General features: G+C 40.6%; 3 protein-coding genes across 3 annotated transcripts; all 3 read left to right on the top strand.

The window, feature by feature from the left end:
- Positions 1-450: 450 nt before the first annotated feature.
- LOC114360530 (NAD kinase) lies at positions 451-6842 on the top strand. Its single transcript, XM_028315258.1, has 6 exons — positions 451-457; positions 1072-1212; positions 1812-2009; positions 2844-3001; positions 4366-4448; positions 5413-6842. Exons 1-6 carry the CDS (start codon positions 451-453, stop codon positions 5624-5626), a joined length of 801 nt encoding a protein of 266 aa, XP_028171059.1. The 3' UTR covers positions 5627-6842.
- A 4362-nt stretch (positions 6843-11204) lies between these two features.
- Positions 11205-11852, top strand: mRpL41 (mitochondrial ribosomal protein L41). Its single transcript, XM_028315267.1, has one exon. It carries the CDS (start codon positions 11306-11308, stop codon positions 11792-11794), a length of 489 nt encoding a protein of 162 aa, XP_028171068.1. The 5' UTR covers positions 11205-11305; the 3' UTR covers positions 11795-11852.
- A 2683-nt stretch (positions 11853-14535) lies between these two features.
- Positions 14536-24002, top strand: AGBE (1,4-alpha-glucan-branching enzyme). The gene is made up of 14 exons (XM_028315262.1): positions 14536-14821; positions 15755-15924; positions 17020-17237; positions 17527-17671; positions 17757-17847; positions 18369-18578; positions 18796-18867; positions 19335-19506; positions 20036-20245; positions 20978-21149; positions 22805-22989; positions 23370-23507; positions 23594-23707; positions 23886-24002. The coding sequence occupies exons 1-14, from the start codon at positions 14709-14711 to the stop codon at positions 23931-23933; spliced, it is 2058 nt and encodes a 685-aa protein (XP_028171063.1). The 5' UTR covers positions 14536-14708; the 3' UTR covers positions 23934-24002.
- Positions 24003-24028: the final 26 nt, after the last annotated feature.

The following is a 24028-nucleotide window of genomic DNA, read 5'->3' on the forward strand; positions in this document are numbered from 1 at the left end:
CTTCCTCATTGGCCCTAGAGCAATTCCAAGTATAGCCTGACCAGGAACATAAAAACCCTGGCATAGAGGCGCTTCAATTGCATTTGATAGTGCAACACTGAGTACAGTCCTACATGTGTTAAATTAATAGGCTAAATTTATGTATCAGGATTCAGGATTACGGGCTAATTTGACATTTTCATAAATTAACGAAAAATATTATTAAAGGTAACCTGGTTTAAATAAATTAAATGAAACCATCAATCGAGCTAGTAGGATTTATTTTATTATTCATCAATAATCAAATTCAGAACTTGAATATTCAACTGCAATGTCTGCTCATGAACGCTTCAAACTCGATACTTCTTTCCCAATTCCATAAAATTCAAAACTTAGAAAGTGACAAAAAACATTAAAATAAGTAGTTGAAACAGACTACAGCTAATTTTCATAGTGGACTGTANGACTATAATGAATCGTAATTCCATTTCCACAACTTATGTACCTCATGTTTTTGTTTTTAATTAATTTATTGCATGATGCTTGATAAATTTTTCACGACCAAAAACACAGAATGTTCAAAACAAAGGTCGACTTTTGTTTACCCTTGGTAATTGAACATTATGAGCGTGACAGCAAAAAATTAAGGGTTATAATAGGTTTTTAATGGCTCCTGGGTGTAGGTAAAGTTTTCCCAAATGAGTGGTCGTTAACTCCATCAAGCTGCTAATCACTGAGGACTGCAAAAAGTTGAGTGATGAAATTAAATATACTTAAAAGCTGTAGTTTTTGTTACATAAACTAATGAGATGATGGGCCAATGTTTTAAATTAAGCAAACTTTAGTAAGGATATAAAATATTCGCAATAAGTGTGATGGCACAGATTCACTTATAATTATTATGCGAATTACTTTACGTTATGGTGCAATTGAACTTATTATATTTTTTGCGACAAGTCCTCTTGTTTTTCGTGCATTCAATTTCCGCCTGATGCGGAAAATGGGATTTTACGTGTGAAGCTGAAACAATTTTTCTCATTTTCCCCTATTCAATTCAGAGAAGCATGTCAGGGGAAATGTGAATCCCCTTAGTTTTTCAATATTATAATGTATTTTTTTCTTCATTTCAGCAATCGGTCCCTCCTGTGATGGCATTCCATTTGGGCTCGCTAGGATTCCTCACGCCCTTCGAGTTCAACAACTTCCAGGAACAAGTTATGAACGTTCTAGAAGGTAAATATACGCTTATGATGACGCAAATAGATTTTGGCAATCGTGTAGGTAAATAACATGAAATCTAGAACTGAAATTGAACTGTCTACTAAATTATTTCGGTTTGCAGTCTATTAGTTATTTATTTAGACAGCTATATGCTTGCATGATTGCAAAAATATTTTTATTGTTGTGACCACACCGGCTTACTTATAAGTACAGCGGTAATTACTTCGACATTGTTACCAATGATGACGAAGTGATATAAATGAGCCAAGTGGGTTTTTCGACACACAGTTAAATCATTTGAATAAAGCGATTACGCACTGCATTAAATTGTATAATAACGGTCTGCTTGGAATCGGATCGAAAGCAGTGTTGATCACCCTTATGCGATAAATGTTTTAGATCTTTGGACATTTAAAACGCAATTTTCAAGAGCATTTTACGCTATCCCTAGGATAGCGTAATATCCTAATATTAGAGATAGTTCCTTCTGCAGTGAAGAATAATGGCTTAGTGATTAATACGCTTTATATGAAATCACACGCATGTATGGCCGAATGAAATGCTATGGCCATTTAAGGCTATTGATTAAAACCTACATATTTACCTTCCAGGTCACGCGGCGTTAACGCTGCGATCGCGACTGCAATGCGTGGTGCTCCGCAAGAGTAATGACCACAGCAGCGACAAGAAGAAGCCCACCACTATTCTAGTACTTAACGAGGTGGTGGTGGACCGCGGGCCCTCGCCCTACCTCTCCAATATAGACTTATTCTTGGATGGGAAACACATTACCTCTGTGCAAGGAGACGGTAAGTCCATGCGATATTGGTCCTTCTTTCTCTTGAAAGGTCAATAGCCCTGTATTCTATTAACGTCACTAGCAACAGAGTAAATACAAATGAGTAGGTCATCTTCATAGAAATGCACCGAGCGCGGTTTGTGTATGAGCGAGCCAAAATACGTATGCGGTGCGCCCGTGCGTTTCTATGAAGATGACCTACTCATTTGTATTTACTCTGCTAGCAAGCGTCAGTCAACGTCAATTCTTCGTAAAGTTTAGTGACAGTTAAATAACCGAACATAGCTAAATGAGAAAGTTGCACACATCGCCGTTCTGATAAACAAACTAATCAAAGTTTTAAAACCTATAAGAAAAGATTATGCACCACGGTCAATAAATATCAATTAAGGGAGGCCCCCTTATGAGCAATTAGCAACTACCCGCCAATCATATTTTTCAGAAAACAACACCTGTCATCCGCTTTGCAATGGAGGGAAGTCGAACCTTAATTTCGAACTCCTATGTTCTTCTGATTAATTTCGTTGCGGGTCCAATGACAGTTTAACTTTCCCCCGGGACAACCTTGACCTTCATTGGTTGGGTTTTTGTGGCGGTCAAGCTGTAGATCCTGGCTACACAGGAGTTGCAGTGGTGGGAACGAGAGGTGGGAATAGTCCCGTAAACAAACTCATCAACAATCATTCGGTGGTTACCGAAACCCACCTGGAATATTAGCACCAAACGTTCGCGAACTTTACAATACCCACATGTGATTGATGACCGCTGTTGTTCACTCAGTTGCCATTATTGTTCGTCCCAAGCCTTATTGCAACCTATTAAAGTTCCAAATCGCTCGTTGCAGGCCTGATCGTGTCGACGCCTACCGGTAGCACAGCGTACGCGGTGGCAGCGGGCGCCAGTATGATCCACCCTTCAGTGCCAGCCGTCATGGTCACACCAATCTGCCCACACTCGCTGTCCTTCCGCCCCATCGTCGTACCAGCCGGCGTCGAGCTCAAGGTATGGTATCTTTTTAATGAGGGCTATCGTTTTAGCGCTCACCAGTTAGCGCCACTGTAGAGTAAGGTCCTGTCACTTGCTAGTAGCGAAGACAGTGGCACCAACTGGTGAGCGCTAAAGTGGTAGGAGGACTATCGCAATTGCACTCATCAAGATGGCGCCACTGTAGAGTAAGGTCCTGTCAATCGCCAGGGGTGCCAACTGTTAAGTATAAAAACGATAGCCCTCATTGAACCAAACTCCTTAGAGTGTTTTATTCTCTGTGGTTTTGACATCTTTCCCGCCAAAACTAAAAGAAGAGTGGCGGTGCCAGCCATCATGGTCACGCTCATCTGTCCCCACTCGCTGTCCTTCCGCCCCATCGTCGTACTGGCTGGCGTCGAGCTCAAGGTACGATATCTTTTTAATGGAACCAAACTCCTTACACCCGTATTCACAAACGATGCTCGCTTAAGTGAAGCAGCAAATCGAACGCACAGCGTTGAATAGAGCTCTGTGATTGGTTCGTGTGTCACCCTGTGCGTCCACGCGCACTGTGAGACCTCATAGTAAATACGGGTGTTAAGAGTGTTTTATTCTCTGTGGTTTTGACATCTTTCCCGCCAAAACTAGAAAAAGAGTGGCGGTGCCGGCCGTCATGGTCACGCTCATCTGTCCCCACTCGCTGTCCTTCCGCCCCATCGTCGTACCGGCTGGCGTCGAGCTCAAGGTACGATATCTTTTTAATGGAACCAAACTCCTTAGTGTTTTATTCTCTGTGGTTTTGACATCTTTCCCGCCAAAACTAAAGAGAAGAGTGGCGGTGCCGGCCGTCATGGTCACGCTCATCTATCCCACTCGCTGTCCTTCCGCCCCATCGTCGTACTGGCTGGCGTGGAGCTCAAGGTATGGTATCTTTTTTATTGTTTAATGGCGTTTAATGGCAACCAAACTCCTTAGAGGGTTTTTTTTTGACATCTTTCCCGCCAAAACTAAAAGAAGAGTGGCGGTGCCGGCCGTCATGGTCACGCCCATCTGCTCCACGTAGAGCTCAAGGTATCACAACCCTATTGTGTTTTATGCTCTGTGGTTTTGACGTCCGCCAAAACTAAAAGAAGAATGTTTCTGTTGACTGTTCTCTGTGCTGCAAGGAATCAATATGGTGGGAGCACACGTGTTTTACAGTGGCGACGAAGATGACTGATGATGACAATGAATTCGTCCATAGCTCAGGGAGCAATCCCAGTCGCACAATACCCATTTTAATAGTTGCTAACAGACTGGCCCTAGAGATAGGCATAAAACTCCATACATGTTCTTACCCGACTCTAATACTTTATAAAATTTTTACATAATGACACACACTTATACACATACAATTTTAGATCGCTCTGTCCCCGGAGGCGCGGAACGCCATGTGGGTGTCGTTCGACGGTCGCAGCCGCCAGGCGCTTCAACACGGAGATAGGTACAAAACGCCGTCGCCCTCCGCAATCCGCATGCCGTAGCACTTCTGAACACGCTTACAATATAACCTTTGCCCTGTGTAGACTAATGCCACCTCTGACTAGTGTTGTTTGTATCATTTTTAATACCGGTTTTTCGATGATGTTATTAGATTTTAGTAGTTGATGGAAGCCGTTGTAAAATGTTTAGAAACCGGCAGTGAAACGTTAGATTTAAACTGTTTGGTAGGTACAAAGTAGTGTTGTGGTGAAATAGATACCCAGTGTTGCGTGTATGATCGTTGTGGTATCGATAGTTGTTGATTATGAATCGATGTAATTAGGGTGAAATCCTAGTTCTACTATGTAGCTAAGCTGAAAAGCTTGTTTCAGATAACTCCTAGCCTAGAGGCCCGCTCGGCGGCCAGTGTTTCCTTCGACGGCCGGTCTCAGTTGGTACTCAGGCCCGGTGATAGGTAAACAACTAAACTCGCCACACATCATTCGAACATAAACTTCATTACTAGGGCACAAAGACTATAATCCGATGCCCGTTTCACTTGGGGAGTAGGTTGAGGTGGTCATTTAGTTGTAGTATGTACTAATATAGTTATGTATTGCTTTGCACGTGTTTGTCGCTTTTGTACATAAGTTATTTTGCTTTATAATAGTAACTAATTAAGTAAACCAGTTTAAATTGTTTTAACCAAGATCGCGTGCAGATGCTAAAGCTATATAAATGTTGCGTGTATTTTTATGTGTTTCAATATACATATTACACGATCATTGAAACATCGAGTTTATAATACGTGACGAGCGTGGTTTGACGATTTTTAATTACGAAATGTAAATAAAGATTTATTAACTTTTTACTATCTCACAAACTACATTCTGTTTATCGTATCGCCATGTAAAACGACCGTCACGTATTATTACTGTGCGTCTGCGCGCGATATAGAACTAGCTCTAACGTACCAATCGTTCCAGCCTCTACGTGACTACGTCGGTGTACCCGGTGCCGTCGATATGCGCACAAGACCAGATCTCGGACTGGTTCGATTCCCTGGCGGAGTGCCTGCACTGGAATGTTCGCAAGAAGCAGAAGCATATGGATGAGCTGAGTGACTTCACGCACTCCTCAAGTGACACTCTCGACGACCTCGAGCAGAACCACGACGCTCCCGCCAACGCGCACGCGTGACTCGCCTCAGTCACTGTAGCGTGAAGCCACCCGGCAACGAAGTTGACAACAACCTTTATAAGGCATCGACTGACTCAACTTAGTGTTTTCAACTCACGATAGCCACTACAATAATGTTCGTAACCACATCACTAGAGCTAGGTATTGCCTTCGGTCGTGACGTCACTGTTGCAAGCACTAAATTGAAAACGCCTCTATTCCACAGGGTCTCATGCTCGAAAGGCGAAAGATAGTTACGAACCTCGTATTAACATGTCGATAGGATAAGTTTTTATATCGCATAGGTGTGTAAGGCAGTGGTTATGTTCGTTGCGCGCGAAATTGTTGTTAACTGAGCTATATTGCTCGTCGTATGTTAAAAGAATTATTGTTGGACTTATTTACATTCCCTTAAAACAATGTAACCTACATGGCGCATTGAACTGTTCGTATTTTTTTCTACACGAATGCTTTTATTTCCAATAAAGTTATTTTCATTTACCGAAAGGTTACAACTGAATACGTTATTTTTGTAGTTGGGGCTCAATATACAGGGTGTCCCAAAAACAATGGATAATCTTGTAACTATCGATAAGCCTCACATAGCCTGTCTAATATTTAATTTTGGCCAGGTAAAAGTACCTATCATGGTTTTCGAGATGTTTAAGTTTTTTGTATTTTTAGAAAATTACCACCTGCGATTGCGATGCCGCGATGTTATGTATTAAATTATCTTCTTTTTAGTACATTTTAAATAATTTTCTAAAAATACAAAAAAAAATCATGAAGAGGCCTATCGTTGGCTTCAGGGTTATCCAGTGTTTTTGGGACACCTATTATACATAGTCACACTTAAAATGAAAATGGGACAACATTTGGATTATTGCTTCTGAAATAACGTTTATATTCCAAAACGTTGTGGTGCTACCTAAATATTTCAGTGCCAATATAAATAAGAATAAGATTTGCCACTGGTGTTCAACGGAGCACAAAAATAGGTGTAATAACACTTGCATAATTTTAGGTTGCGTTTCAATATTTTTATAAATGCAGGGGTTGGATTGTTCCTAGGTATTTAAATAAGGTTTGCATATACCTAAAATGATCGTTATCTTCTCTGTACAAAGTGTACAAAACAGATTTGTTAATCCAAACTCCAGAGGACTGGAGTATGTTTGATTCTTTTAATTTTGTCTGTTATTTGAATGAAGGTTTGTTTGGTGTTCACAAGTTTAAATAAGATGAACTGTATATATGTTTTACTATTGTAAATTATACAAATTTGACTTTAACTGTGTTATATTATTTTCCATGACCTAATGTCCATCATTGAATGCTCTCTTAGCGTGAAATCATAGAACCAGTTTCAACCAAAGCCGAGCGAAGAGGTGGCGTGGAACGGTGGAAGTAATGAAGTAGTTGGTTATTTAGACATATCCTTTCATCTTGATCACTTTAGTGGAAAACTGGCTTTATTCTCTTGACGATCATTTAGCGTTAATTCCTCTATGTAGTTTGACACGATAATAAATTAGGTATATCCAAAAAGTACTCTATTTCAACAAGCATTCAATTGCCCGCCCTTTTGAATCTTTATTTCGAAGTATAGTACCTACAATGTTTAGTTGATATGGCAACGTTCTAGTCATTCTAGCTCATAGCTCATTACGTGTACAATTTATAGATAAATATCGGTTTTATACAACACTATCATTGACACTTGGTGTCAAATTTTTAAAAAGATAAATGCCAAAGTAAAGCGCGGGAAACGNAAATTTGAAGTATTTTCATCGATAAAATTGTCCATAGATTACGCCCTTAAAGTTTGATCACTACAAACCCGGACACACTGTATAAAAGGAGAAACTGACTGACTGACTGACAGATCAACGCACAGCCTAAACGGCTAAACGTAGGCACTTGAAATTTGGAAGAGACGTAGCTTAGGTACCGTAGAGGTGCACTAAGAAAGGAATTCTCGAAATTCCTACTGGAACGGGAATTAGCGGGAAAATCCTTTTGTATGAAAAATCTAAACCGCTTAAGTTAGACGCTTGAAATTTGGCATGCAGGTACCTTAGTTAACTTAAACCTTATTTACAACAGGATATTGCAAAATTCCCACGGGAACGGGAGTGAGCGGGAAAAAACATTTGTATGAAAAAATCTAAACTACGTAAGATAGACGCTTGAAATTTGGCATGCAGGTACCTTAGTAAACTTAAAGCTTAGTTACAACAGGATATTGCAAAATTCCCACGGCAACGGGAGTTCGCGGGAAAAAACATTTGTATGAAAAAATCTAAACCGCGTAAGATAGATGAAGGGGGTAAAACGGGATCCACGCGTACGAAGTCGCGGGCGGCCGCTAGTTCCTTTATATTTGACTAGCGGCCGCCCGCGACTTCGTTCGCGTGGACCTCGTTTTATACCTCCGTTAGATATCATGTTGATAGAATTGGCGTTTCACGGCTTCCCCCGAATGAAATTTATGAACGTCATACAGTAGTTTGTCCAGGGCTGTAGATTTTAACCAATGACGATAGGTAGATGGCGCTTTTTAGACACGTCTTATTTATTTATTGAAATTTATTTGTCACATTTCGTCACAAGTTAGCCTATATGTTAATCTGGGTTAAAAAAAATAAGACTGTAAAGTTTTAACAAAATCCGTTCAGTACTTTTTGCGTGAAAGAGTAACAAACATCCAGACATCCAGACATCATGACATCCAGACATCCAAACTTTCGCCTTTATAATATAAGTAGGAAGTAGGATAATCAGGGTGTCCACATTCTGGAAAGTCAGGGAAAGTCAGGGAAAAGTCAGGGAAGCTCATAGCAGTCAGGGAAAGTCAGTGAAATAGAGGGGTCACCTGGAAAGTCAGGGAAACATTGAGATTTTGTCTACCAAAACACTGTATGTCTCCCGAAATTTCCCAGTGATTGTAAAATGAGGGATTTAATTAACTTATGATCTAGAAAGACCTTTGATCTTGACTATCGAAGCATTTTTTTTCAGGTTTGGAGTGATCTAAATTATGACTTTGTTTTTAGTCATAATTATTTACTCCTTTTTAGTTTTTTTATCTAACTAGCGGCCGCCCGCGACTTCGTACGCGTGGATCCCGGTTTACCCCCTTCATCTATCTTACGCGGTTTAGATTTTTACATACAAATGTTTTTTCCCGCCAACTCCCGTTCCCGTGGGAATTTTGCAATATTCTGTTGTAACTTTAAGTTTACTAAGGTACCTGCATGCCAAATTTCAAGCGTCTAACTTAAGCGGTTTAGATTTTTCATACGAGTACTATGGATAGTTTAGGAATTTTTACTACAGATATTCGCTTAGCCTTTACTAATAACCAATGCCTCCTTGCTGCCTTTCTTGATATCACAGCCGCTTACGACGGTGTTAATTTATCTATACTTAAAAATAAACTGGTAAAGCTACAAGTACCGATTACCCTAATCAATTTCATTATTAGTATGTTATCAGAAAGATCTATTAACGTTGCTACTCAAGATTCAACAGTTTTGACCCGAGTTCTTTGGAGGGGATTACCCCAGGGGTCTGTTTTAAGCCCATTGTTGTATAACGTATATACGTACGACCTTGAATCTGTTTTTATTAATAAAATTAATATTCTACAGTACGCTGATGACCTTCTTTTGTATGTTTCTGGTTATTCAGTAAGCGAATTATGTAATTGCTTAACTTCAGCTTTAGGTTCCCTTAAAAACTGGTTAGATAATAACTGTCTTTCATTGTCGGTCCCCAAAAGTTCTGTGGTACTTTTTAGTAGAATGCGGATGCCACCTCCTATTTTTGTTTACTATGATAATATCACTATCCAAGCTTGTAAGGAGGCAAAGTTTTTAGGTATAATATTAGATGACAAACTATCAGGGGTTCCTCATTGTTATTATGTCACGGCCAAATGTGAGCGTCTATTAAATATTTTGCGCTGCCTCTCAGGGGTCTGGTGGGGTGCTCACCCTTCCTCCCTAAAACTTCTCTATAACGCCATAATACGTAGTGTTCTTGATTATGGAGCTTACTTCTTAGAACCTTGCAATCTAGTCGGTCTGAAAAAAATGGACAGCATCCAATCAAAGGCTCTTCGTATTATTTCTGGTACAATGAAATCTAGCCCTATTAATTCTTTACAGGTTGAATGCACTGATCCTCCTCTTAGATTGCGCCGTCAATTCTTATCTGACAAATTTGTATTTAGAGTTTTACAATATTCAAATCACCCCCTATTCTTAAAATTACAACTTTTATCTGATTCTATTGGGACATCTCCTTACTGGGCTCATAAAAACCTTCCCTGTCTAGTTTTAAGTTACCGTAAATTTATATCTTTTCAAGCTCCAACTCACAGAACTCCAAAATTTCCCATATTTTCTGCTAGTTTTGAGTCGTTAGTTCTTTCTCCTGAAATAATATATGATTTAGATATCCCAAAAAATTCACTTGACGCTAAATATAAATTTAACTTAATTATTGAGGATAATTGGGCCGATTGGCATCATATTTATAGCGATGCATCCAAACACTCCAACGATGGTGTGGTCGGAGTAGGGCTTTTCCATCATCAGTATGGTATTCATGAAAAGGTCAGATTACCTCCTGAAACATCAGTTTTTACCGGGGAGTGCTGTGGAATTTATAAAGCCATAGAATATGTCCAAATTATGAAACTGAAAAAAACAGTAATTTTTGTAGATTCTAAGAGCGCTTTACAAGCCTTAGAAAAATTTCCCTTTAAATGCAATACTCAATATCCAATCGTAATCCAATGCAGGGAATTGCTTCATAAATGTTCTACTTTGGGGTTCAAAATTATCTTCGCCTGGATTCCGAGTCATAGCCATATTTTCGGTAACGAAAAAGCAGATAAATTTGCGAATGAAGCTGTTGTGAATGGTGATATGATCAGTTATAAAAATTATTGCCATGACCTTTTGTCCCTCCCTAAGTCCTACTTGCGTGAATCATGGGAATTGGATTGGGCGCACAGTAGTGCAACCAAAGGAAAATGGTATAAGTTCATTCAACCTACCATTCCTATAAAACCATGGTTTTTTAAAATGAAACTGGGAAAGGTTTCTACCTCTAATATTATCCGTATGAGAATTGGCCATGCTTGTATACCTACGCATCTTTTTAGACTTAAAATCGTGAATTCTGATTTGTGTGAGTGTGGCACTGGCACAGGTGATTTAAATCATCTGTTTTTCACTTGTCCATTACATGACCGATCCTCTTTCCTCGAATCCCTTATATCTTTAAAAGTACCATTTCCTACTTCCATAGCCTGCCTCTTAAACATGCATGATAATATTGATATTTATAATACCCTATCTGTATATATGAATAATAATAACATTAAAATTTAATTTGTTATGTAATTTAATTTTTATTTTTCCAGATTATTTATCATTTTGTTCTCTCCTTTACTTTCCTGATCCTTTGAAACCTTCTTTTTTCCGTTTTCCATTTTTACTTTCCTATACGTTTCCCAACCTTTACCTTACTTCGTCGTGGCTGACGCACAAGCCGTGCATGCCATCATAGGGAAAAAAAAAAAAAAAAAAATGCCAAAGTGACAACTAACCTAAAAAATTTATGAAATCAAAATAATTTGGCTTTTTGCAGTATTTTGGTTCTTTTGGCAAAGATAAACTGAGCAAAATGTCCAAAATTTCTAATTTGATCAACTTCTTTTCTAAAAGAACTATCTCCTTGTCAGCACCTAGAGAAGGTAAGAGGAATTTTAGGAAATTTGTAATTCCTAATAAAAGGGGTTCTCGCATACACAAAAAACAGCAAATGGGTGAAAATCCTGAACTGCCAGTGGACAGGAGAGGTGTGCGTGAAACAGGTTACAGGCTCAATGGGCGATTTGTGAATGTTCCTGAAATGATACCAGAATTGATTGTACCTGACCTGAAAAACTGTGACCTAAAGCCCTATGTCTCGTATAGAGCTGCTGATGTTATACAGAGTGAATTCACAGCACAACAGTTGTTCGACGCAGTCTATAGCAAAAAGATAGTCACTGATTACAAAGAAGGAAAGTTGGATGTAGAAGGAAACCCGTTAGAACCATCAAAAGAAGAAAAATTGCAACCGGAAGAGGCTGTGGCTGCTGCCAGAAGAACAGGCTCTGACTTACTTTGAATAATTTGTTGTTTATGTAGTAATATAGCTGTAAATAATTAAAATGTTAGGTAAATTACAAATAATGTTTTTTATTTAATACACCTGCCTAATTTGTAACTTTTTCTTAAAATATAAATCAGTTTAGGCTCTTAACCCACTAATAGGTATTGTATTAACATTCTTAATACTTATACTTATTAGCCTAATAAAAAAAAAAATAATAAATAATACCCAAATTGAATCTGAAACCCTTTGCCATCAGGCACTTCAATCAAACCACACACAGGCACTTAGCATCAAGCCCTCTGCCCTATATTGACCTTAGGATAGAGCGTGAAAATAGGTAGTAATGTCTAAATGGCGTCAGACAGCAAGGGTTGCATTAAAAACGCATAGGTTTAATATTGTGGAATACCAAATAAATGATCACATTTACGTATCAGCGTAAGGCTCCGTGCAAACGGGTCATCAGTAGCGCGGCGGCACGGCTGCCGCACTGGCTTTGGATGGTCGCTCATATGCGTGGAGCCCTCGCTGTATATGTATTCAAATATTGATTTACCCTGGCACTGACTCAGCATGATATAACTATGTATAATATCTGGTAAGCTGAAAGTGGTCCGACCGAGCGAAAAGTTTTTAAACGGTGCGTTTATGGAACTCGTAGATACAGCGTGCAGCGTTCGCGTTGGTTGGTAGCTACTCCAACTTTTTATCAGTACCCTTAATCACACATGTTTACAACTTTATACCACGCGACGAAGTTATACGTTCATAATAAATAGGTTCCTTATCATTTTTATTTTATTTTACATTGAGCCGAATGATTTGATCATGTCTAAGTCGTGCGTGATATTTTTCAGACACATCCATCAACTACAAAAGTACCTATGTTGTTGAACCTAGGTTCTGAAAGTGAAAACTCGATTCGTAAGGCATGTTTCAAACAGCGATAATCGCGTAGTTAGTAATAGGTACCACCTTAGATTAATAAAGCCGGCACCACCCAGTTACATTACAAACTTACATTACATTTATACAGTGTGAGTCACGTTAAAGTGTACATATGAAAATAGATGAAACTAGACCTATTTTTATCGACAAAAAAGAGGTCAATTTTTTTTTTAGATTTTTTTTAAATTTTTTATAGAATTTTTTTTCTTCAAATTACTTTTTGTAAAGAAAACGTAATAACATTTGAACTAAGCGGTATGTCCTGATAAAATAAAAACAGTAATAATGCTAAATAACAGGCAATACTAAAAAAATACATAAAATACACAAAAAAGGCCAACAAATAATAAAAAACGATACTTTTTGAAAAAAATCTGCTTTTAAATTCGTGTTTTTTTGGTTATTTGATAAATTTCTACAAAAAATGCCCCTATAACCGGTGGTTTTTATTACTTTGTATTATTCTCTGTCGTATTACCTTCGTAAAACCAAAAATCGCATGTCTCTATCCCTATCACAACGTTTGCAATGATCGTTTGAACTAAGCCTCTCCGGGCGCGTTATTCAACGCTTCGTTAACAACGAAACTGAAAATGGCTCTAGATTTGTAATTTTGATAAAGACAAGTTAGATTTCAAATAAAAACAAAAGATTTCGAAGTAAAATAAGCATTTTAGTTAAAATTAAAATTGTCTTTACCTGTAGCGGAGAATAATGTGGTGGCAAGCCTTTGTTCAAACGATCATAGCAAATATTGTGATAGGGATAGAGACATGCGATTTTTGGTTTTACAAAGATAATACGATAGAGAATAATACAAAGTAATAAAAACCACCTGTTATAGGGGCATTTTTTTGAGAAATTTATCAAATAACCAAAAAAATACGAATTTTTAAACAGATTTTTTTCAATAAGTATCATTTTTTATTATTTGTTGGCATTTTCTGGGTATTTTATGTATTTTTTCAGTATCGCCTGTTATTTAGCATTATTACTGTTTTTATTTTATCAGGATATTATACCGCTTAGTTTAAAAGTTATTACGTTTTCTTTACAATAAGTATATGGAAGAAAAAAAATTCTATAAAAAAATTAAAAAAAATCTCAAAAAATTTTTGACCTCTTTTTTGTCGATAAAAATAGGTCTAGTTTCATCTATTTTCATATGTACACTTTAACGTGACTCACACTGTATTGTATCAAATCGTAATGGCGCAGTTACCGCCGGTCGCGACCGGCTAGGCCACACGTGGCGTGGTTAGGATTCAAATTCAAGTATTTTATTCAGTACATACGCCCGTTCCAGGGCACATATACATACGAGTATAACACTTAATACTGGCACATGATCTATTCTGTGCTACGGCTACCGCTACCGCCTCGTCAATGAAAACTAGCCAGAAAAGCGCGCCCTGACTGACCACTCCAACACGGCCTTATACAAAATCAGCGACCCTAACAAAATGTTACAAGTACACTCGAAAAGTTATCTTATTACGAATGAATGTAGGTACTAAACTGTACCCGGAGCACGAATAAATTAGTTCTCGCTATGTATGGTATGGTAGTCGTTTTATTTAAACAAAACCGCTACGGTTTGTGTAAAGAATAGGATTACGAAAGTTATTCGTGCTCACGGTACCATGTTATTTATGAATGACACACAAACTAGACTAGGCACCAAGCTTAGATTAAATCTATGGCACCAAGATTAAATTTTAAAACTATTTTTAGAAGAGTGAGGGTATTTTATAATAAATATCAATGCGAAGTGGCTATAATGACATCGAATATTATGTGCATGTGTTGTTTAACAGGCACGGAGACAACGTTGACCCCAAAGTTTATCAGATGAAGCAGTCTGGAGTTCAGAAAATAATCATCGCTCCAGTATCATTTAAACTAAAGATACCAATTCGCGCGGTTGTGAGGCGCGTGCGCAGTTCGAGCCGGTTTGATATCTACATACATATTTATAATGGGTGGTAACTATTCCGCGATGGATCCGATGGAAGTTCCTGTCCCGGACCTAACGAAATTATTCGAAAGAGATGGTTATTTGAAGCCGTACGAACGGGAAATTCGTCGCAGGTAAGTCTTAACTATCATAACTATATTCGTGTATGAAAATTACGTGTGTTTATAAAGTTTATTTAAAAGTGTTCTTTTACTTCTTTTGAGGTTAACTCAGCTGTGTTTACTAGTCGCTACCAACTAAGCAAAAAAGCGCTTTAATCATTCACGGAGCGCTGTTTCACAGTATTGCAGTATTTCACACTTCTTACTACGTTATGCCAAATTAAAAACGAAACTTTAATGAAAAGCTGAGTTAATCTTAATAATTTTGTTATTTGGTGCCCAAATCTTTATTTTTCATGTCATAAATAAATGTAAAATGTAGGAATTTCATTAGAAAAATATCTTTGTCAATACAATAAGCAAAGTTGTAGGTAAGCGCTTTATTGCCGTGCATGTTGCTTACAATGTCAAACGAAAGGTCATTCATTGATATGAAAGAGAAGCTCGAAAATAATAATCCTATGTTCGGTAACAAACTAACAACCTAGGCCTAAGTATTGATTAAAAAGAACATGCACGTTAAGTCGTAATATCAAAAATTGTTTATATTAGCTTGCTGTAGGTAAACTGTTGAGACACCAGAATATTTTGTTGTCTACAAACAGTAGCTACGAGTTTATTTGTAGGTATTATATGTAGGTAGGTAGGTACTATAGGTATTTATTACCTACCTTTACCTTCCTTATGAACTTACAATACTTAGATACTTTTATAATAGGTAAACGACACAAACTTAGGACACAAAATATAACGAGTAGGATATATAACGAGTAGGATTGGCTTATGCAGTTAATTAAGATGAGAATTCTTAATTACTAAACTCCGTTTCGAGTTCGAGCTATCAAATAAAACACCTTACTTTATAAGTTAGGTCGTAGTTAAGAGAAAGCTTTAAAGCTTACCTTGCTTTATCATTTCATTACTCTCCCAACTTATACCTACCAGATATGCGTGCTACAAGGACCTCTGGGAACGCATCGAGTCTTGGGAGGGAGGCGTGGAGGGCTTCACCCGAGGGTACAAGTACTTCGGGCCACAGTTCCACGCAGACGGATCAGTAACATGGAGAGAATGGGCGCCGGGTGCCCACACCATGCATCTGCAGGGAGAATTCAGTAAGTCTCAAGTCTCAACACAACAGATGGGGAAATTACTCTTTATTAGAATCACTAGAGTGGTAGAGTTGGCTACCACTCTGTCTTTTTTTTTTTTTTTAATGGCAATCCGCGGCAGTATGTGCCGTGCCAGAGTCGAGTAAAACGGGGAAACGGGGAGATTAAAATATTTTCGGCAACGGATTTAAATTTAGCATTTAGCAGAAAAGGTTACAAAAACACCATTATAAAACCAGCATCCGTCATTGAGATGAAATTTTTGATAACGAATGATTTCGTTACGAAATGCATAGGTACTTACAAGATTTAATGTTTATTCAGCTAAGTAAAAACTGCAATTCAGAGTGAAAATCAAAATGCCTGTTACTGTATGTGGGTACCTACTTTTATTTTAACCGATCGGACATAAAACTATTCAAAAGAATGTAATGTAGGCCCAAAATACCGTGTGCATTCATTCAATGCGTGGCGAACTCGTGGGCGACACATGGGCCCGCGGGTTTCAGCTAAACTTGTACCATCAACATACATAAAGTAAACACGGTTGTATGTCGCGGCGATCGAATGCAAATACCAACTTTACCTGCCATTTTGTTTGTTTGGTATTGAGATAGTAAAGAGATATTAAAGACACAAAATTAATTCATCATTAACATTATCAACCATTTATTCACACGCAGACGGCCGCATAGCCCAGTAGTTTGCGTACCGAACCTAAACCAAGTCGCGGGTTCGATATTACATGTAATTTATTTATTTAGTAAACGTACTTACTTACAAGTTTAAAGTTTTTCGCCAGTAGATAATGTTGATAGATAAGATATTGCAAGTCCTTGAAAATATTAGTTATGTAAGCGATAACACTAATGTTGTTGACGCCGTACTTATTATATGCACGGGTTACAGGTTACGGTCATTATTTTCTATCTTAATCAAACCAAAAGATACCACAAAGTAGTAAAGTACCAGAGTACCTACCTTTACTTGTTAAGAGATACTAGTTAGAGATTCTATCTACCACATTTTTTATTTTTTACCTTTAGCACCAATGCAATGCAAATAATTTTATTACTTATTCATTCTAATATTTTCCAGACGGCTGGAACTCAAAGAGCCATCCATTCAAGAAGCTGGAATTCGGCAAATGGGAGTTGCACATTCCCGCCAATCCTGACGGCTCCTGCGCCTTCAAGCACGACAGCCGAGTCCAGATCATCGTGAATGACCACCTCTACAGGATCTCTCCCTGGGCCAGCTACGTGAAGCCGTTCGAGGGATTCACGTATCAGCATTTCATTTACAAGCCAGAGCAGGTATTAATAGATTAGGTTTACTTACTGATAACCTGTCTGCTATTGTTGTTTTGTACACTGCATAGAAACCATATTCAGAACGATAACCTACTTAAGACCATAAATCGATAACACGTACCTAATTACTTATCCAGTTTAGTAGTTTACTTATTGGTCAACAATCTTATATTGATATTTTAACTTAATTAAAGTAGGAGTATGGGTAACAAACACCTGCTCACCTGCTACGTATTTAATATCGACAGTTTTGAATCAATTTTCTTTTCTAACTTAATTTTAAAACTTTTAGCCATACCAATTCAAACACCAGAAGGTGGATAAGCCAGCGTCACTCAGGATTTACGAATGCCACGTTGGTATCGCCACTTCTGAAGGCAGAGTTGGCACCTACACTGAATTCAAAGACAACATTCTACCCAGGATAAAGAAACAAGGTACAACACCCAGACTTATTTGAAAGCTGTGTTTTTTTCTGTTTTGATAATAGCAGAAAATGATTAAATTTCTCATATCTTTCAGGATACAATGCTATCCAGCTCATGGCCATCATGGAACACGCGTATTACGCGTCATTCGGATACCAAGTCACAAGTTTCTTTGCGGCTAGCAGGTATGTACCTTACCTACTTTCATTCGTTCGTTTCAGCCGAATATGACGTCCACTGTTGGACAAAGGCCTCCCTCAAGGATTTCTGTAACAACCAGTCCTACGCTGTTCGCATCCAGGCACTTCCCGCGACCTTCATTAGACCGTCGCTCGGTCCAATTAATTGGAGTCCTGCTCACACTACGTCTTCCGGCTTGCTCCTTTCATTATAAGTTTCTACATAGTTTATTTCTACTACTTACAGATCGCCATCGCCGGCACGATCATAGGCCAATGACAGGTCGCGCGACCAATGACAGGTGTTGGACAATGTGGTTGAGGCTGTAGTAAAACGCCTTCTTTAAAAACTTCCATTTATTAAGATTCTTCTTCATGTCATTGGCCTATGATCGTGCCGGCGATGGCGATATGCACGCGTTGGTGTGGTTGAAGCCTTAGCCTAAGTTTTAAGATTTAAATGTTACCTGCATATTGTTCAATCTCGAATTCTCGACTAACGAACGATGACATTACTTGTGTTCTAGTCGCTACGGCACCCCTTGCGAGCTGAAGCAGCTGATCGACAGGGCGCACGAGCTCGGGCTCTACGTGCTTCTAGACGTGGTCCATTCTCACGCCTCCAAGAACACCCTGGACGGGCTTAACGAGTTCGACGGAACCAACTCGTGCTACTTCCACGATGGGCCGCGCGGCACGCACTCGCTTTGGGACAGCAGGCTGTTCAACTACTCAGAGTGAGTTTTAAGGGATCTCAAGTATAAACAATGTCTTTTCAAAGTTCTCAAGTCGATAAATTCACACATAAATTGCACATTCGTTAGCATGCTAAATGAGTGAGAGAAGAGTTTTCTGAACTAAATAAAATCGATTAACATGTCGACATTCATTTTAGAAGGAAAAAATAAGTTCTCTGCATGAACTAAGTAAATGTACCTTTTGTCTTTGTTTCAGAACTGAAGTCCTCAGATTTTTGTTATCCAATCTCCGGTGGTATCAAGAAGAGTACCAGTTTGATGGATTCAGGTAAGAAATACCTAAAGAATTAAGCAATTACAGTAGTCCTCGGATATAGCTGCGAGTGCAGGTCTAATATTGTGTAAAATACCTACTGCGCAGCGACTCATGCGATGTTCCGAGCCGCTATAAAGTTTGCATCGGACTGTAATTATACGGACGACACTACATAACTCAGAGAGAAGCCACACGGTGCGGTGCGGTCGCGGCGCGGCGCCGGGGCGGTGCCGCTGCGGCGCGTCCTGCATATAAAAATCAATGATTTATGCCAGACAGTGCGTTCCGGCGCCGCACCGCAGGCACACCGCACTTCGATTGAGCGAGACGGTGCCGTATTGCGGCGCCGCATACCACCATGTGTACAGTGATGCGGCAAAATGTTTGTGGTACGGCGCCGCACAGCACCGTGTGGCTTCTCTTTAAGTATACGATTATCGCTTTCCTTTGAAATAAAACTGGGAAATCCTTATCTCCAGGTTCGACGGCGTGACGTCAATGCTGTACCACAGCCGCGGCATCGGCGAGGGCTTCTCGGGGCACTACGACGAGTACTTCGGGCTCAACGTCGACACCGAAGCGCTCATCTACCTCATGCTCGCCAACATGCTCGTGCACAAAACTGACAACAGGGCCATCACCATTGCTGAGGTATGAGGCACTTCATTTAAGTAGTTCGTTCGTTTCAGCCAAATGACGTCCACTGCTGGACAAAGGCCTCCTCCAAGGATTTCCGTAACGACCGGTCCTGTGCTGCTCGCATCCAGCTACTTCCCGCGACCATCACCAACTGTTTAAAAGCCAAATTTTTTTGTTGATTTTTTTACATCCATCATTTCCATGTAATTTATTTTTTTCTCTCTGGGAGGTCTTTCTGGAGGATCTAATGAAAGAAGAATACGTAAAATACTGCGCTAGCCATGGTGCTATTCCAAATTCATCGCCAGAAGAGTATAATAGGAGTCACACAAAAAACACCTCCACATTTTGGACATCATCTAGCTAGTGTAGACATCATATCACATTCGGAGACGCTCCCCACCAATATTTAGTTGAGAGAAGCGCCGGGTGCGGGGAGTTTGATCCAAGCGTCACAGCGTCAGTGGCGAAATTATTGTAGGACGAAATCGTGGGGCACGTTCGTGGATGACACTAGCTGTAAATGCTAATTGCATTCTAGGACGTATCCGGCATGCCCGGGTCCTGCAGACCAGTGACAGAGGGTGGCACCGGGTTCGACTACCGGCTGGGCATGGCCATCCCCGACATGTGGATCAAGCTGCTGAAGGAGGAGCGCGACGAGGATTGGAAAATGGGCCACATCGTGCACACGCTCACGAATCGACGCTGGATGGAGGGGACCGTGGCTTATGCTGAGAGCCACGATCAGGTGGGAAAGAGTTATTTAACTTATGCTTCAACTACACCAACGCGTTCAGATCGCCATCGCCAGCGCGATTTGCCGTTGTTGTGGTTGAACTTGAAGCTTTAGTGGGTGTACCATTTAAGGCTTTACTTACTACTTTAATGTTTTTTTTAGATAGGGACAAAATTAACAAAGGAATTAAATTTGCTGTAGCTAGGCATCAGACGATTATGCTTTGAGCACACTTTGTTGATTTGGCGAAACATTTAATCGCAGCTCTTTGCGGTCATTCTTTTATTACACACGACACGACCTGATAATTTGCACAGACTGTGTCTTTTCGTAATTACGAAAAGACAAGCCTAAACTATTAGTTATAGTGGCGGGTGCGTCTCAGCCTGAAAAGATAGCGAACGAAAATTTTTCACATTACGCTAAAACATTCGGTTTAGTGGTGCAGTGGTCGACATAAACCCTCAAAATACTGTCTTCTTTTGTTATCTAAGTAATGAGGGCTATCGTTTTAGCGCTCACCAGTTTGCGCCACTGTAGAGTAAGGTCCTGTCACTTGCTAGTAGCGAAGACAGTGGCACCATCTGGTGAGTGCTAAAGAGGTAGGAGGACTATCGCATTTGCACTCATCAAGATGTCGCCACTGTAGAGTAAGGTCCTGTCAATCGCCAGGGGTGCCAACTGTTAAGTATAAAAACGATAGCCCTCATTGGACCATGTTTTAATCAAAAACAAATTCTCCAGGCGCTAGTAGGCGACAAGACGATCGCCTTCTGGCTGATGGACGCGGCAATGTATACGCACATGAGCACCTTAAGCGAGCCCAGCGCCGTCATCGAGCGCGGCCTCGCGCTGCACTGCATGATCCGCCTCATCACGCACGCGCTGGGAGGCGAGGCGTACCTCAACTTCATAGGTCAGTGGCTACCATGCAGGAGGGCACTAAGTCCGGTCGCCGAGCAGATAGAATTTCGTTCAATGACCCCAAGCTACCCATCCTTATCGCTCACGTGTAATAATGCTGTCGCGCTCGCACACTCACTGCGGCCGCCCGTCGCACAGTCGCGTGCGGGTGATAAGGATGGGTAGCTTGGGGTCATTGGACGAAATCCTATTTACTTGGCGACCGGACTTTAGATGGTCGCCTTCTGGCTGATGGACGGGCGATGTACACGCACATGAGCACCCTGAGCGAGCCCAGCGCCGTCATCGAGCGCGGCCTCGCGCTGCACTGCATGATCCGGCTCATCACGCACGCGCTGGGAGGCGAGGCATACCTCAACTTCATAGGTCAGTGGCTACCATGCAGGAGGGGACTAAGTCCGGTCGCCGAGCAGATAGAATTTCGTCCAATGACCCCAAGCTACCCATCCTTATCGCTCACGTGTAATAATGCTGTAGCGCTCGCACACTCACTGCGGCCGCCCGTCGCACAGTCGCGTGCGAGTGATAAGGATGGGTAGCTTGGGGTCATTGGACGAAATCCTATTTACTTGGCGACCGGACTTTAGACGGTCGCCTTCTGGCTGATGGACGGGCGATGTACACGCACATGAGCACCCTGAGCGAGCCCAGCGCCGTCATCGAGCGCGGCCTCGCGCTGCACTGCATGATCCGGCTCATCACGCACGCGCTGGGAGGCGAGGCATACCTCAACTTCATAGGTCAGTGACTACCATGCAGGAGGGGACTAAGTTCGGTCGCCGAGCAGATATAATTTCGTTCAATGACCCCAAGCTACCCATCCTTATCGCTCACGTGTAATAATGCAGTCGCGCTCGCACACTCACTGCGGCCGCCTGTCGCACAGTCGCGTGCGAGTGATAAGGATGGGTAGTTTGGGGTCATTGGACGAAATCCTATTTACTTGGCGACCGGACTTTAGACGGTCGCCTTCTGGCTGATGGATGCGGCAATGTATACGCACATGAGCACCCTGAGCGAGCCCAGCGCCGTCATCGAGCGCGGCCTCGCGCTGCACTGCATGATCCGGCTCATCACGCACGCGCTGGGAGGCGAGGCATACCTCAACTTCATAGGTCAGTGGCTACCATGCAGGAGGGAACTAGACGTCACCTTCTGGCTGATGGAACCAGCGATGTGTGATGTGCGGCCTATCTCAACTTCATAGGTGAGTTAGCTACCATTGCAGGAGGAAGATGGGAGCAAGAAAATAGGGAAGGAAGGCGAAGAATAGATGGGTGAAGGACATTTTCTAAGCATGGCACGACCGGACGAAGGAAGCCAGATTAGCCAGATGAGACGCTGAAGTATGGTCTCAAACTTGAACAGTTCTTGAGCAGGTCGTAGTTCAAGTCAAGTTTAAGTGCACTGCGCACTGTAACGTTCAAGTCAGTAATGACTTCAATTTAACAAAAACGAATTATCGCAAGTGCAACTCTTCTTAAAGTTTGAAGGTTTATTTAATATTCGTAAGATTACTACTTACATGTTTTCTCTCAAGCGAGGTCTTCAATAGAAAAGTATATTTTGTAACAGACATACTTATATAGGTACCTAATAACTCGTAAAATATCTTAAGTAAACTTATCTTCTTCTGTTTCTCCACAGGCAACGAGTTCGGTCACCCCGAGTGGCTGGACTTCCCGCGCGCGGGCAACAACTCGTCGTACCACTACGCGCGCCGCCAGTGGCAGCTGGTGGACGACGACCTGCTCAAGTACAAGTTCCTCAACCAGTTCGACCGCGACATGAACGAGCTAGATGAGAAGTACCGTTGGCTCGCCTCCGACCCTGTGAGTACATAGCTAAACCACATAAACGCCAGTTTGAGAGTTTTGAGACGATGGTGCTTCTTCACGCAAAAAATATTCGATGGATCTTAATGAAAATTTCATTTGGGTGGTTTTCGAACACATTAAGACATAGTGTTAAAGAGTCACATGAGGCTGACGCCTGGATTGGGACAGATGCATAGTCTATAATATTTTATGTGGGTAGGACAAAATTATACTGTCGTAAGTTCGTAACGTCTGTTGTTTTAGCAATTACCTAAATCAAATATGGCGGACAACTACGTCACTTGTAATTAATTAAATGCATGGGTGGGAAATATACCCGACCCATAGAAAAGCTAATCGTGATTATAATAATCTAACGATTATACCGTTTTCAGGCCTACGTATCTTGCAAGCACGAGGGCGACAAGGTGATCGCGTTCGAGCGGGCTGGCCTGCTGTTCGTGTTCAACTTCAACGCCTACCAGAGCTTCACGGACTACAGGATCGGCGTCAATCAATCGGGCAATTATAAGGTATTTAAGGCAAAAAGTAAAGCACCTAAGTAATTCTATAAACCACCATCTATGAACTTAAATAACGGATGTTTTCTCCATTTCAGGCTGTACTTTGCTCCGACAGTAAGAAATACGGAGGTTTCGGCCGTGTAGAAACTGATGGTGACTCCCATTTGACGCAAGGCACACCTTGGGCCAATCGAAATGATTCTATACAGGTAAATATATTTTAATTACCTACTAATTTTTGAAAACCTTGGAGGAGGCCTTTGTCCAGCAGTGGACGTCATTTGGCTGAAACGAACGAACGAACGAACGAACTAATTTTTGAACTGAGATTTTTAAATTTCAAAATTTACCATAATTCTACTGAACTTTTATTCTGTTTGCTTGCAGGTTTACATCCCTACCCGTACTGCAATAGTGTATGCCCGAAGTGATTAAATATTACTAAGTTTTTAATTAATTTTATTTCTGATAATGTTGATTTTATTATACAAGTTTTGGTTCTTTTAGGACAATAAAAGGGCTTCAAATCT

This window comes from Ostrinia furnacalis, unplaced genomic scaffold (genome assembly GCF_004193835.3).
Source record: "Ostrinia furnacalis isolate ACB-3 unplaced genomic scaffold, ASM419383v2 OfSCF5080, whole genome shotgun sequence".
In the NCBI taxonomy this organism is placed as follows: domain Eukaryota; kingdom Metazoa; phylum Arthropoda; class Insecta; order Lepidoptera; family Crambidae; genus Ostrinia; species Ostrinia furnacalis.